Source organism: Scleropages formosus, chromosome 3 (genome assembly GCF_900964775.1).
Source record: "Scleropages formosus chromosome 3, fSclFor1.1, whole genome shotgun sequence".
In the NCBI taxonomy this organism is placed as follows: Eukaryota; Metazoa; Chordata; class Actinopteri; order Osteoglossiformes; family Osteoglossidae; genus Scleropages; species Scleropages formosus.
Window position 1 is genome coordinate 36,338,514 of NC_041808.1, and position 16,376 is coordinate 36,354,889.

At 42.8% G+C, this 16,376-nt stretch overlaps 1 protein-coding gene across 3 annotated transcripts; it reads left to right on the top strand.

The window, feature by feature from the left end:
- chst12a (carbohydrate (chondroitin 4) sulfotransferase 12a) lies at nucleotides 1–5,329 on the top strand. Of its 3 annotated transcripts, XM_018732696.2 has the most exons (3): nucleotides 1–77; nucleotides 3,440–4,240; nucleotides 4,331–5,329. In XM_018732696.2, the coding sequence occupies exons 2-3, from the start codon at nucleotides 3,505–3,507 to the stop codon at nucleotides 4,813–4,815; spliced, it is 1,221 nt and encodes a 406-aa protein (XP_018588212.1). In that variant the 5' UTR covers nucleotides 1–77; nucleotides 3,440–3,504; the 3' UTR covers nucleotides 4,816–5,329. The 3 variants fall into 3 exon arrangements, with proteins under 3 accessions (XP_018588212.1, XP_018588209.1, XP_018588211.1); XM_018732693.2 differs by having other exon boundaries at nucleotides 3,440–5,329; XM_018732695.2 differs by having other exon boundaries at nucleotides 42–99; nucleotides 3,440–5,329.
- The last annotated feature ends 11,047 nt before the right edge of the window (nucleotides 5,330–16,376 follow it).

Here is a 16,376-nt window from a genome sequence, read left to right on the forward strand (position 1 = left end):
GTAGTTCGGTCCTCCGGACGCACCGTTCGTGTACTGATGCTGTTTGTGTTTGACAGGAGCGAGGAGCCGAACGAGAGGTGAGCAGTCACGGCGGAAAATGTAAATGAATCCCCTTTTTTTTAAAAAAAAAAACATTATTTCATTACACGGCACTCTTTTCACAGCGACGTCTTATGTCGGACGTCAGGTCTGCGCACCTTTTCGTGACATAATTTTCGCTGCAGTGGGGGCTCCTGGAAAAAACAAAAAAGTAATTGATGGTGTGGCCGAGTTGGAGGAATCGCGGCGCTCTCGAGTAGAGGGACGCGCGGAGAAAACGAGAACTCATGAGACATAGCGCTTGGCCTGCGGATGGGTAGTGGATCAGCCGAGGGAGTAGAGTGAAGCTGTAAGGCTGGTAACTGCTGCCTGAGGCGTACGGGCGCGGTCGGATGTCGCGGTATAGCGCCAACGTGCGCGTGACGGACGTACGGCCGGCGGGATTCTGGCCGTTCGCTGCGCTCTTTCCGACGGCGCCACCGTGATGGAGAGGCCGCTCATGCCACACAAAGAGGAAGTTTATGGAGCCCAGGAACTTCCTGAGGAAGTGTTTCTCTGCAGTTCTGCACAGCTTCTAAGCCCCAAACTTTCCGTTTTGTCTCAATAGTTTGCCATTATGCCTGCTAAGAGCTCTGTTTGGTCGCTGAGTTGTGGCGGAGCTCGCGCCGGCTCCTCGTCCCGCGCTGCGCTATGGTGCTGAGGCGACATAACGTCCCGCTCATTTGTGCGCTTCTCAGACACAAGTACGACATAGATCGTTAAGTTATCATTATCGCTGCCTGAATTATGATCCAAACAAATCTGTTCAATTGTGTTGTACTTCTTCAGGTAATAATAGTGTGTATGTGTGACTTTCTCACAGTGCCACACAGTGTGTATAGTCACTATGTGTTGTGCTTATCTTGTTATATTCTTTAAAATTATGTGGTGAAGTAATATTTAGTGTTTATTTTGGGAGTTTTATGTTGATAAAGATAATAGTAACCTCTCTTTTCATAAACCACAGAACAGAACTGGGTCATAGCAACAGACAGTAGAAACTGCAAATACATGCAGAAAATGCAAGAGCAGAAGATTGTAATATTTATCAGTGGTGGTTATGTATTGAGTCCAAAAGTCAAAGCGAACTTTGTCATTCCACCTATAGGTGCGTTACACATACAGGAGAATAAAATTTTGTTTTTCTTGGACCTCCGTGCCACATAAAACATATGGGGTAGTGTGTGGAAACCTTGCAGTTCCTATACCAGGCAGTGATGCAGTTTGTCACTATGCTCTCTATGGTTCCTCTGTGGAAGGTAGTGAGGATGGGTGGGGGGAGCCTTGCCTTCTTCAGTCACCACAGAAAGTGGAGACACTGCCTGGCTCTTTTGGTGAGAGATAATGTGTGTGAGGACCAGGTGAGATCCCCAGCAATGTGCAGTCCCAGGAACTTCGAATTGTTCACTCTCTTCACAGTGGTGCTGTTGATGGTGAGTTGGGGGTGGGCAGCGTGAGCCTTTCTGAAGTTGGCAATGACCTCCTTTGTTTTTCCTATGTTTAGGGAAAGGTTATAGATTTCACACCAGTTTGTCAGTCGTTTCACTTTTTTTCCTATATGTTGTTTCATCATTGTTGCTGATGAGACCCACCACTGTCATGTCGTCACCGAATTTGATTCAGTTGGAGGTATGTGTTGCAGTGCAATCATAAGTCAGCAGTGCGAACAGGAGTGGACTGGGCACACAACCCTGTAGGGTACTTGTGTTCAGTATGGCAGTGCTGGAGGTGTCGGCTGATCTGGACTGACTGCAGCCTTCTGGTCAGGAAGCCAAGCCAGTTGCACAGGGAGGTGTTGAGGCCTGGCTTGCTCACCTTTGTTGTTAGATGTTGTGGGATGACCGTGTTAAATGCCGAGTTAAAATCAGTGAATAGCATTATCACATAGGTGTTTTTCTACAGGTGTGACAGGTCTGGGTGGAGGGATGGTATCCTGGAGCGATTTGAGTGGTATGCAAACTGAAGGGGGTTGAGTGATGGGGAGGTTAGACTTGACATGCTGCAAGACTAACCTTTCAAAGCACTTTGTGATGATGGGCACCAGCACAACAGTCATTCATGCGGGATACACGAGACTGCTTCAGCACCGGGATGGTGGTGATTGTCTTGAAACATGTAGGGACAAGTGCTTATGCCAGTGAGATGTTAAAGATGTCTGAGAGGACATCTGGCAGCTGCTCAGCATAGTCTTCAAGAGTGATCAGATATGCTAGAATCCATTCATATATTATAAAGTTGAAATGGTACTTCTTTTAAGGGAATTTAGTCAACCATTTAATTGTAGAGGGAATTTATGGTCTGAATAATAGCAATAAAATAAATGTGTATGAGTGGTCAGCTCATGTTTAACAGGAATATAGACCAGTTTACCTCAAACATTTTGTCTTTTGAATGAAATTCAGTCCACTTTTAATAAACATCACACTTGCAAAACTTGGCATTTTTAATGTAAGGAAAACATACATTTTGGAGTTCAAGGTGTAATGTTCAAATAAACATTGCTGTGTTTTTGACTTATCACTTTCTTTACATACTGATACCACCACATTTTTACAATTCTGTGCCAGATTTACTCTGCTTGAAATGCTTATGTAGCATTGACACTGTGGATGGTTACAGTCTCCCAGCGAGGAGGTATGAGTTTGTTTTTGGCAGGCAGCACTATTGTGACCGGACTGAGTGAAGACCACTTGGCCTCTTACTGTAAGTTTGCTCCAGCCAGCTGTGTGTGGTCAGCTCAATCTCCTCAAAGACTCAGATTTCAAGTTTACTCACAGCTCAGTGTGACTTTACATATTTCACCTCAAGTTTTTTTCCAGTTCAGCTAGAAAACTGACTGTAAATGTAGAACTTTTTTTGAATTTGTGTGTGGGGAAAGTAGGATTTTCTGTCCTTTTTATTCTCTGTTTTTATGTCTTTGTTGGGATAAGCATTTAATTACAAATGTAATAAATGATAGTTTGACTTGGTCTTTCACTTAAACTGAAATGACATCAGCATTGTGTTTTTAGACAGATATTGTTAAATTGTGATTTGTTTGAACCATAGTTTTAAAAACACATGTTGGATCTGCTCCCATGGATATGTCTTATCGTTGACATGAGGAGATGTCATGATCAGCTGTTTCGGTCTAAAAATATTGACGTGTCACTAGGCAAGAGGTTTGAATATACATATATATTACATATATATACATGGAATTATGATTTTTTTAAAATGATTCAATTTTTGCTGTTACACAATTATATTGAGCAATTTCCATTTAAAAATGGCAGTTTGTGTATGCTTAGATTTGAATTAGACACTAGTTGCTTTGCTTTGATGACCGTGCAACCTTTACTCTTCTTTGTGTTCTGTCCAGGCCCTGCACACTGGAACAATGCCCTTCCTTCATTCAGAGGACAGTAACATGGAAATGAGTTAAGAATGGAATGTTTTCAGTTTGGATCAGATAAAATGGGAAAGCCAAGACTTTTTCGCATCTTCCTGATTCTCGGCTCCCTTTTCATGATCCTGCTGATAATCATATATTGGGATGATGTTGGAGCCACGCATTTTTACTTGCACACCACAATATCTGGACCTCAGTCTTCTCGACTTCCTCCTGAATCTCTTTCCAGCCTCAGACACAAAGCAGATGATGATAAAGGGAACGTCTTCTTGTCAGACATTGATGCTTTCATTAACCAGTTTTTGGAGGGCACTACAGAGCCCGTTGAACAAAGGAGGGAGGAGGGACCCACCTCTCAGAACCAGTCTGGTGAGGTGGGGAAAGCAGAGGAAAAGTATGTGCCGAGACGTGAGTGGAAGATCCACCTCACTCCCATTGCAGCAGAGCTGAGGCAAAGGCAAGAGGATCGGAAGAAGATGGTGCATGACTTTTGCAGTAGTGACAGCACACTGGACTTCCCTGGCAAAAACAGGACTTTTGATGACATCCCAAATAAGGAGTTAGACCACCTGATTGTGGATGATCGCCATGGCATCATTTACTGCTACGTGCCCAAGGTGGCCTGCACTAACTGGAAGCGTGTCATGATTGTGCTGAGTGAGAGCCTCCTGATAGATGGTGTTCCATACCAGGACCCTATGGATGTTCCTCAGCAGCACATCCATAATGCCAGTCTCCACTTCACCTTCAACAAGTTTTGGAAGCGCTACGGTAAGTTCTCTCGTCACTTGATGAAAGTCAAGCTGAAGAAGTATACTAAGTTCCTGTTTGTCAGAGACCCATTTGTCCGGCTCATTTCAGCCTACCGGAACAAGTTTGAGCAGGAGAACGAGGATTTCTACCGCCAGTTTGCCGTTGTCATGCTAAAACGCTATGGCAATTACTCGGACCCCCCTACATCAGTTGTTGATGCCTTTTCTGCTGGGATCCGTCCATCCTTCTCAAACTTCATTCAGTACTTGCTTGACCCTCAGACAGAGAAGGAGATGCCATTCAATGAACACTGGCGCCAAGTGTATCGTTTATGTCATCCTTGCCAAATTAACTATGATTTTGTTGGCAAGTTGGAGACCCTGGATGAGGATGCTGAGCACCTCCTGCGGATTCTCCGCGTTGACAACATCGTCCAGTTTCCTGCAAGCAATCGTAACAGAACAGTAAGCAGCTGGGAGTGGGACTGGTTCGCCAGCATCCCGCACAAGTGGCGGCAGGAGCTGTACAGGCTATATGAAGCGGACTTCAAGCTGTTTGGCTACCCGAAACCTGAAAAACTATTACACAAGTAGTATCTTTGCCTCTTAAGATGTTATTTTCCTAAAAGATCTTAGCCAAGGGAAAGTCATTTTTTTCCAGAAGAAAAGGAACACAAAAAAAACACATTTCACTTTAATTGGTATTTTAGACAGTCGTTTTGGTATTTTGACTATTTATTCAGTAATGTGCTACCCTCGTGCTGGTTTTCTATGGGGTACAGTGCAATTAAAGTTGAATTATAGCAGTTTTTTTAAATTAAATATGACCTGCAGTTGTCAGATTAATTCATGTTGCAAGAGTGGGTAGGGAGTTTTGAGTATGTACTGAGGAGGAAGGTGGCATTGGGTATTTTTACCAGAGTAAATGGATAAATATTCAAAAGAATTCTAAATTGCATAAAACATTTTTATCCAGTAAAGGTGTTTTGTTAATTCTCACCAATATAATTCATTTTAAGTTGTAGGGTCAGAAGGAGTCATTAACATGTCTTTGTTAAAATGATATGCAATATTTTCATTACAAAGGGAATTAAAAAAAAAAAAAAAAGTTTAAGCACAATTTATTTTAATAATGTAAATTTTAACTGTGGGAGTTGCCAGTAAATTTTGCCACCACAGCAAGTAAAAACTTCACAGTGCAAGATGTAATAGATATAAACACAGTGCCTATAACTTGGCCAAAAAAAAGAAACAAAAGGGACAAAACAATTAGCAGAATCTTAGGAAAGCCTTGCAATTTTTTTTTTTTTTTTTTTTTTTTTTTTTTTTTAAAAAAGGATAGTTCCCCCCCCCCCCCCCATTTTGCATGTATTGAGGAAGGTGATGGAAAGACTTAAAATTGGGAGTAAAAATATCACGGTGAGCAGACTGCAGTAATGTCTTAGTTGTGCTCAGTTTGTTCGAAAGGTCTTTTACATACTTGTTATGGGGTGGAAGATCAAAACTGTAAAATGTTTTAAAACTTTAGCGCGTCAGTGTTGAATACACAAGTGTTATTTCAGCAGTGTGTGCTTGTTAAAGTTAGACAATGAGCATGCTGTTGTGCACTGTACACTGCTCTGTTCAAATGCACTTATGCATTCTGGAACCTAGATGAACAGTATTTTTATATTATTGTCTTTAAAATATGCTTTATTTTTTTAACTTGTCCATGTTATGTGTTGCAAACTGGTTACTGCTAGTGCAAAACTCAAACTGTTCCATGTTACTGTATAATTGCCATGTTTAGGAGAAGAGTTGATTCCACTTTCACCCTGGGGAAACAGAATCCATTTATTAATTAGGGTATCACAGTAATGAAGCATTAATTGAGGCACTACTGTATAAGACTAATGACTGGTGACCTTGGGCATGACTTTGAACTTGTGCATTGTTTATAGTATAGTGCTATCAGCTCTTCCAATCCACTTTACCCCACGAACTCAGGATACAAAAGCGAGCGGATGCCAAAATACCAAAAATGTAAAATTTTTCAAATCTGTGATAAATTCCCTATTTCTAATTCTTGAATAAAAGTAACTATACCGACTTAAAGCTTAATTAATGAAGTTGCTAGCTTTTATAAACACATTTAGTATTGCATTTTTCTTGTGTTTTAGGCTATCACAATTAAAACAGTAAGGTTTTTTTCTGGCATATGCTATGTCACACATTCATTAGTACTGAGGTGTGTTGTTGAAATATGGATATGTACATTTTTTTTTTTCTGCTTCCTATTAGTCTGTCTCATTTTTATGTGGCTCAGTATTTTAGCTGTATTATTTTAAAGTGCAAATGGAAATAATGGAAAAGATTACCTGAGGTGCTTGAAGTGTGTTTCATACACTGTGTGTCTTAGCCCTTTTGTTCCTCAGTACATGTGAGTGTGCTGTACAGTTGAGGTGAATTGAGTGCAGTGGCAGCACTTTACTTTCAGTTAATCACATCGCATTTGTATTTAAAGGTCCCAAGTTTGCTGCTCTTTGCACATGAATACATGTGCACATAGGACAGTTGAACTCATGGTATATTCCATGAGTCTTTGTGAGTGTATTGTGGTTCTTTGGGGGAAGGAAGATGAGTTGTAGCTGCGTACATGGTTGTGTCTGCGGAAATGACCACCGTCGCATCGCAAGTCGGCCAGCTGGAGAGGAGAAACGGAGCTGACTCCATGGTTCCGTGGCTCCGCGGCCCGAGAACAGTGCCTTGTTTTAGCCTCGAGAGGAAGTGTGTATGTGCCAACTAGCATTTCTCTAAGTTGATTTTATTTAATTCAATTACAATAGTAGTATCATTTACCATCCTACGGATATTTTCATAAATTTACATTCTGCAGTACGTTTATGATAGTTTCCATTATGGATTTTTTTTTTTCTTGTCAGGCCCCTTTGTCTTACACTTTTTTGAGCTGGTGTATGTTTTAAATATGCAAATGTACTGTAGCCCATTTTTTCTTTTATGTTGGATTCATTTGTACATAAATGGATGATGTTGGGGGCAATATTTTTTGAGCCACAAGTGTTGTAAACTCACCAATCAGGAATCGGTCCATTTCATATGTGTGAAAATGTAACCTCTCATTTGTTTTTGTCCATGGCAAAGTAACATTTTTTTTAGTTGTAAATTTAAAAAGCACAGTAATTTTCTTTATTGCATGGACAAGGTAGATTTAGGGACATCTCAGTGTTAACTAAAAACGGGTGCTTTTTTTTTTTTTTGGCGTGTGTAATTTTAATAGAAATGTGTCTGTCTGCTGACATGGATTCCTGAGGCAACTTATGTTTTTAAAAAGCTAATTTATTTCGGTATTTAAAAAAAGGAAATTCCATTAAGAGGAAAAAAAATCTGAAAAAGAAGACATAAAAAGGAAGGTATCATAGTGCATGATTATATATATTTTGATTTTTGTCTTTGTGGATTTAATAAAGTTTACAATGGCACATGCTTTTGTTGGTTTTTGTTTTGTGTGATATAAGTGGCTTAGGAGCAATGACATGCAGTATAAAGTCTTCTGGATTGAATTAGCCCTGCATGCTGATTCTGCGAATGTCAAGTGTTTGCAAATTGAGTCCCATTGTAGGACTGCTGTGAGACAGAGCTAATATTGCAGCAAAGTTATGTATAATCACATTCATTAAGCTTTGTGACCCTAACTGAGAATACAGGAATTCGGGGTGTGCATAACTTTCGAATGTCAATACTGAAAGTGACATTGCCGCTGTATGTTCCCCTCAGCACAGGGTCATGTCATTTTCAGATTTCCATTTCAGTGTTTTCGTGTCACTTTTTGGAGGTTTCGGGATCACGAAGTGGAAAGTTTCCAACAAGCAGTGGCGCTTGTGCTGCTCTGTGCCGGGGGATACAACTAATGACGGCTTCTTTTACTCATGCGTGGGTTACATGTCCATAGTCTTGACATGAATGCTGTGTAAAACTATAATAAATAAAAAGGTTTAGGTGCTGCTGGGTTCACTTCATTGTTCCACTTTATGATCATATTGTTTTTTGAGAGAATTTTGTGCAAAGCTGCTGTACGCAGTGCTTTTGTTAGGCGGAAAGACTAAACTTGACTGAACTCGGAGTGTCCCCCTCCCAAAGTGTTGTGAGGCTGGTGAGGGAGAAGATCTCCCCAGCATTTGGTGCAGAACCCCTCTCCTCACTTCTGTTGCCCCGTGCAATCTAGGGACGCCTGGATATCAGTGTTGCTCTGGTGTATGGCCAGTGGAAACTGCAGTCTCTTGTGACTCTGCTACTGATCCTGCTTCTTTACGCAAGTACTTATCACTGTAAAATGGTGTAATTGTACAACGAGACTGAGCAAGCAGAGCAAATTGGCCATTCTGTGCCTACTACTGTAGTGCAGCGAGTGTATTTTGCACAAATGCACGCACTCACACACAGTTAGACCTGGGACATGCAACCAGGATGTGCCTTGCTTTGGTCTTAGAGTAAATGGCCCTGCTAACATGGTGCATTATGGGCTGTCTGCTACATTATGGGTTTGGGCTCCTCTTGGGAAGGACTACGTGCTCTTTCTTGAGTTATTGCATCATCAACTATGTTCACCTCATGAAAAAAAACTTCTCCCCCATGTACTCCTGCCTCTTGTGTCAACTACTGTGATCCCAGAATTTTGTTGCTCAGTCAAAATCACACCGCAAAATGTCACATTTTCTGACTTCTTTTTGGTGCATTTTGGATGGTTTGCAATGACATTAGTCCTAATCAGTGTGATCTTAAAAATGGAACTAAAAATTAGATAAAATAGATGACAAATTTTTACCCATTAGCTCTTTTTACAGTTTTTCCCTGTTTTGCAAAGCAGGTTTTACATGCAAGAGCATGAAGTTAAAAGAAATTTAATTTGTTGGAAACCACATCAAAACTCTCAACCAAATTTAAATAAACATTTAAAATGTGTGTGTGTGTGTGTGTGTGTGTGTGTGTGTGTGTGTGTGTGTGTGTGTGTGTGTGTGTGAGAAATGTAATTTTTTTCCAAATAAGCATCCCTTCCTTAATTGTGTTGTGGGATTAACTTTTGTTTTACATTTATATTTATTCATTTAGCAGACACCCTTCTCCAAAGTGATGTACCTCTCAGGAAAAAATACAATTTGTGCATTACATTAAGAGAAAGAGACATGGCTGCAGACATGATTCTTAAGTAAACCTAGTTTGCTGCTATCCACTTGATGCACTTATGTTCATCAATCGAGTAGGTGCATAAAACGCAGGATAGATGAATCCTGATGACCTCCTACCAAAAATTTTTTAAAATTTTTCTTAAATTTATTTTTTAAATTTTTTTTTTCCTTTTTTTAAGAATAAGGTACGCAAAGAAACAATCACATACAGTGCCGGAGTAGCAGCTGTGTAAAGGCCTATCTAGGGAAGACCCTTCTTGCATGTAGACAGTTTTTTTGCAGTTCTGAGTGAGAGGGACGGTCATTCCACCACAACGGAGCCAGAACAGAGAACCTCTGTGTTTTGCCTTTCATGCGCAGGACCACCAGCAGAAGTAGATGAGCGATGGGGTCTGGCTGGGATGTAGTGGATGATCAAGTCTTGTAAATAGCTGGGAGCAGTTCTATTGATGAATTTTGTTTTATCTGCTGTCTGTCGTTTTGGAGACAACTGTCTGTCAAATGGATAGATGAATGAATAAATTAATATATATGTGGAAATATATAATAATAATTATTTGATGTGCTGAAATGTTGTCCAGGCTGTTCCCTCCAAGCGTTGCAGCCAGCCATTCTTGGATAGGCTCTGGACTACCTTTGACTGTGAGCAGAACATGCTGTTTCCAAAAGTGATGATATAATTTATTCTTGTTTAAGGCTAATTCAGTTTCTAGCGACTTACACAGATTACCAGTTTTTATCGCTGTAATTTTAGTGTAACTATTTTGGAGGGGAGGACAGTGGCTTTAACAGTTACCTGCTGCCCCCTTCACTTAATATTTATATCATGTAAGAGTTTGGCAAGTGACAGTCTGGTCATGGCTCATGAAATGAACAAAGGGTATTACTAAAGATTCACGTTTGATGTACCAGGTAGCTTAGGCATGGAACTGCGTCAGCAATCACAGCTCCAAATATACAGTATTGTGTGTATAGAAGTGTAAATGACTCAAAGCTACAGAATGTATTAATGATTCCAAACATTACTTTTTTGTATGTATCACATGAATTTACATTATCAGAAAAGAATTTGGTAAATGTAAAACATATATGTAAATTACATATAAATGAATAAACATATATCCTTGCCAGTATATGGTACTATTTAAGTTTATGAGTTATGAGCAAAGCTATTAGGAGATGGTTGGGGATTCATCATTGTTTGAGTAGTGTGGCTTTGTATGGAAAGGGGGTCTTGGAATTACCACTGACTAGTCTTGTGGAAGAATTCAAGTGTGCCAAGGTTGGTTTGGAATTAACATTGTCAAGCTCAAGAGACCCAGTGGTGAGATCGGTTCCTGTAAGTCTAAAAAAAAAAGGACGTAAGTGGGATCCACGGGAAGCTGTTGCGCATGCGCAGACAGCGCTTGAGCACAGAGAAGTGGTCGGTCAGGTGCAGGTAGGTAGGGCGGGGCTCGGTGCCGGCGATCGAATAAAGTTGTGGAGTAAAGCTAAGTTGCCGGAGAGGAGAAAGATGGTGATTGGTTTTTATCCGCGAATAGGAAGAGGAGACAAGGCGGGCAACTGCGACGTCACATGGTGTGCAAGGGCAATGTTTGGCTTGGGAGCATGTGGAGAAACGGAAGATCAGCTGGAGCGATCTGTGGGGGATGGACGCCGGTCGTATTAAGTTTCTCATTGGAGCCACCTACGATGTTCTCCCTACTCCATAGAATCTTAATCGCTGGGTAGGTACAGAGCCGACTTGCAGCTTGTGCGGTGGTATAGCCTCTTTGACGCACATTCTGCATGTAAGGTTAGTTTATCTCAGGGAAGATATACTTGAGGCATAATGAAGTGTTAGATGCTTGGCATGCTTGTTGGAGAACAAGCAGGTTGAAGTTAATTCACTCCCGCTGGTGTGGAAGAAATAAGCTAATTTCTTTTGTGCGGGAGCGGGAGAGTGTTGCAACTCACGCGCGTGGTTGTGGTGGTACGAGTTTTAAGTAGGGGTGAAGTGCATGACTGGAAGTTCGTAGCGGACGTGGGAAAACAAGCTGCAGATGCCGCCCACAGTGCATTGCGATCACAGGCGTTGAGACCCGATATTGTGCTGTACTCCGAGGGTGCACAGATAGTGTACTTCATTGAATTAACGATACCCTTCGAAGACTCATTGGAAGATGCCTTTGAGAGGAAGAAATTGAAGTACACTGAGTTGGCTGGTGAGGTGAGGGAGCGAGGCTGGCAGTGCGTTATTAGACCGGTGGAGATCGGTACTAGAGGGTTTGTTGAAAAATCAACCACGTCGCTACTGTTGGAGTTTGGTTTTAGGGGTCAGTCGTTAAGAGCAGCGATTAAAAGCTTGTCAGAGGTAGCAGAAAGATCCAGTCAGTGGTTGTGGGTGAGAAGGCACCAGGGTGTTTGGGGGAAGCACACTTGAGTGGGGAGTATTCGCCTATGTGAACATCAATGGTTTGAGTTTTGTTGTTACCTCCATATGCTGATGTGGTGTGTTGGTTGATTGTTGGTGGTTGGGGTAGGGTTTTTTTTTTTTGTGGGTGGAGTTGCTGGGATGGCACTGTGGGCATGGAGGGGGGGTGGGTCTGGGACGCCAGATCTCGCCGTTGAGCCTTCTGGAGGTGTCGTGGGCTCAATTCAATGAAACATCAACGAAGGAAGGTGCCCACTTGACAACCCCAACGAAGTGCATGCGGTGGCTCCCGGCGAGGAGGATGGCGTTTGCCCATGATGTGGGCTGATTTTTCTTGTGAAGGGAACTGTTTGGTGGGGTTTTGGGAGGGATAGAATACTGTGGTGTGGTTGGTTTGTGTCCAGCCCCCCCTTGATTTTGGCACGAGGGGGTGAACATCTTTCCCTGTGTATTATTGTATGTAAGGCCTTTCTCCTAAATACAGATAAATCATAAGCCATGGAGTAAGAGGTTTGCTACTACTTTTTCCCTATCACTTAACCCCATTACTTTTAATGCTCATCATAATGCATGAAACAGAATTAATATTTTCACTAAATAGAGCTGGTTTGCTTGGTCAATGGTTTGGGGATGGAGAGCAGACTTCCTAGCATCGCAGTGCTGATGCTTATTCACAAAAAATAAAGTAATATTTTGGTGATGTAACAGCAAAAAAAAAACATTTGCCACCAGGTGGCGTTAGTGTGCTTCAGTGCCACTGATCACATTGTCCAGTCTTGTACCAGCAAAGTGATGAGGATCAAAAAAAAAATTACTGATGACACCTGTTATCACTGTATTATTACTTTTTGAATGAACACTTTTTTTGCATTTTCTTAATATTTTTGCTTAGTAATCCTTTTGCTTAATACTTAGGGCAGAGTGTGTACCTCTAGCTCAAAAGTTAAAAACCATATTGTCATTTTGTATGTTAAAGAGCTGACAGGAATCTATAGAATCTACAATCTGAATTTTTAAAGCTGGTGAACCTTTGGTAAATTTTGATTAAATTTTCCTTTCACCTTCAGATCCAACTGCTGAGGTCTTGGAATGGGTGCAAATTGAGATGTGGCTGTGCCTATTTTATAGAGTTTTGAGAAGCTGTTTTTCTACAAATTTTGTATCAAGACAAACTTTATAAGATACACTGACATGCATGGATGCATAGATATTTTCAATCTGAAAACACTTCTTGGGCCATATTGTTGGCTGTTTGTGATGCCACATGTTGAGTCCTTCCTTGCACCCATCATCTGTTACAGACCTACAGAACCTCATGGTTATTTTCACATCCCAAGCTGTCTGAAGCATTATTTACAGATATCTAACCACCGTTAAAAAGTTCTCTGCTATGCTGCAGACATGACCAAAATCATTGCATATTTTTGCAATAAACCTCTTCAACTAGACTTTGCCCTTCTTGGATCTGAGCCTTGTTGTGGCAAAAGGGCTTGCGTGATATAGGGGTCTCCAGAGCTATATTGTCAGGAGCAGTATGCTCCTGGTAGGGTCTTCCATACTGAACAGGTCTGGAGTGACGATCCAGACTAACACGATCCAAAACCCACTATGGGAACAATACAACATTTACCCTGCCTGGAATAGGGTCACCGGGGCCTACCCCTGGAGCCAGACCTGGGGGTAGTGTTCCTAGGTGAGCACCTTGTGGCCGGGTAGTTCATGTAATCCGGCTGGGCTCAGCCCAAAAAGGCAATGTGGAGGCGCCATGTGGGCCCACCACCGGCAAGGTCCAACATAGGGGTCTGGTGCAATGCTTTTCAGACACCTGGAGAGGGCAGGGTGACGCTTGGTGTCACGGACCCTTGTGGCAGGAACTGGCTTTTGGCATGTGGAATGTAACTTCATTTGTGGGACAGGTGTAAGAGGAACTGGTGCAGGAGGTTGAGAGATACCACTTAGATATAGGGCTCAACTCCACCCACAGTGTTAGCTGTGGAACCAAACTCCTTGATAGGGGGTGGTCCCTCTTCTACTTAGAAACTGCACGAGGTGAGAGGTGCCAGGCAGGTGTGGAGATACTCACAAGCCCCTGGCTGGCTGCCATTCAGTTGGAGTTTGCCGTGATGGATGAGAGGGTTGCCTCAATGTGACTTAAGGTTGCAGAGAGGAAAACTTTGACTGTTTGTGCTTATGCACCAAATGGCAGTTCACCGTATTCAGTGTTCTTGGAGAGAGTGGGTGGGGATCTGGACAGTGCCCCACCTACAGATCCATAGTCCTGCTGGGGGACATCAACGCTCATGTTGGCAATGACTGGGAAATCTGGAGTGGGGTGATTGGGAAGAAAAGCATGCTTGTTCTAAACCAGAATGGTGAAATGTTATTGGACTTCTGTGCTAGCCATGGTTTGTTCATAACAAACACCATGTTGGAACACAAGGATGCTCATGTGTCCTTAGGCAAAAGGTCAACGACTGACTTCGTAATTGTTTCATTTGACTTGAGGCCACATGTTCTGGACACTCAGGTGAAGAGAGGTGCTGAGTTGTCAACTGATCACCATGTGGTGGTGAGCTGGATCAGATGGCTGGCAAAACTGATGGACAGGCCCAGTAGACCCAAGCTCATAGTGAGGGTATGCTGGGAATGTGGTGGTGAGCTACACTGGGTGAGGGTGTGCTGGGAGCGACTGGCAGAGGACCCTGTCCGGAATGATTTTAACTCCCTCCCACCCCTTATGAGAACTTCTCCCGTGACCTGGAGGAGGTAGGGGACATGGAGTCCAAATAGACCCTGTTCAAAACCTCCATTGTGGACGCAGCTACCGTGTCGCCGTGACTAGCATCGACAAGCTTTTGACGCAGCTGTGGCCAAAAGCTTGTTGATGCTAGTCACAGCAGCAACCCAAGAACCTGCTGGTGAAGACTGGTGGTGATGGAAGGCATCAAGCTGAAGAAGGAGGCCTTTAGGGCCTCGTTGGCTCTGGGGACTCCTGACTCAGCAGATAGGTACCAGCAGGCAAAAAAGCTGGTAGTGGCTACAGTTGCAGATGCAAAATCCGGAGCATGAGAGGAGTTTGAAGAGGCTATGCAAAATGACTTTTGAGCGGTCTCAAAGAGGTTCTGGAGAGCTATCCGGCAGCTCTGGAGGGGTTGGAGGAGCTTCGCTCAACCTGTGCTCAGAAAGATGGAGAAACTGTGACCTCAAATGAGGATATTGTGGCGGTGGAAGGAGCACTTTCAGGAATTCCTAAATTCAAGAGATATGTCTCCCTTACAGGAGTCAGGGCCAGAGGCTTCCAGGCTATCAGAGTCCATTTCCCTGGTGGAAGTCACTGAGGTAGTTATAAAGCTCTGCAGTAGCAAAGCACTGGGGGTGGGTGAGAGTTGCCTGAAACTGCTAAGGCCCTGAATGTTGTGGGGCTGTCATGGCTGACACACCTCTGCAATGTTGCATGGACCTCAGGAACAGTGCCTTTGGATGGGCAAACTGGGGTGATGGTCGCTATCTTTAAGAAAGGGGACCGGAGAGTGTGTGCCAACTATCGGGGTGTCACACTTCTCAGCCTCCCTGGAAAAGTCTATGCCAGAGTGCTAGAAAGGAGGCTCCTAGTTGAACTTCGGATTGAAGAGGAACAATACGGATTCCGTCTTGGCCATGGAACAGTGGACCATCTTTTTAACCTCTCTGATAATTGAGGGGGCATGGGAGTTTGCTAATCCAGTCTACATGTGTTTTGTGGACTTGGAGAAGGCCTATGACTGTGTTCCTGAGAAATTCTGTGGGAGGTGCTTTGGCAGTATTGGGTGCTGGAGTCACTACTGCAGGCCATTCGACCCCTGTACAGACGGAGCAAGAACTGTGTCCACATACTCGGCATTAAGTCAAGCTTGTTCAGTGTGGGTGTTGGACTCCATCAGGGTTGTGCCTTGTGCCTTGTAGAACCGCTACTCCTCCACATTGAGAGGAGCCAGTTGAGGTGGTTCAGGCTTCTGATAAGGATTCCCCCTGGGTGCCTCCTATTGGAGGTATACCAGGCATGGCCAACTTGGACAAGACCCTGACGTTGGCCCAGGACCCGCTGGAAAGATAATATCTCCCACTTGGCCTGGGAGCAGCAGGGGAAAGGGATGTCTGGGCTTCTCTGCTCTCCCTATTGCCACCACAACCCTAAAGGACAAACAGTTAGGAGAATGGAATGGAATGGAACTAGACTTTGCTCCCAGCTTATTAAAGCACAGAAATTAAGGGCTGATTTGAGCTGTTAAGACCAGCCACACTTTTTTTTTTTTTTTTTTTTTTTTTCCTTCTTCTTTTCTCCTTTCTATGTGGGACAGCTAGTAGCATAGTGGTTAGTGCTACTGCCTCTGGATCAAAAGGTTGCAGGTATGATTCCACCTCTGGTTGTAGTACTCTTAAGGAAGGTACTTGCCCTGAATTGCTCCAGTAAAACTACCAAACTGTATGAATTTGTAAATAATTGTAAGCTTGTAGTAACTGTAACCTTAACATTCTAAGTTGCTTTGGAGAATGTGTCAGCTAAATTAATAAATGTTTCA

Bases quoted from the DNA above. Each gene is read 5' to 3' on its own strand.
- chst12a (XM_018732693.2), top strand. From the start codon at position 3,505: ATGGAATGTTTTCAGTTTGGATCAGATAAAATGGGAAAGCCAAGACTT.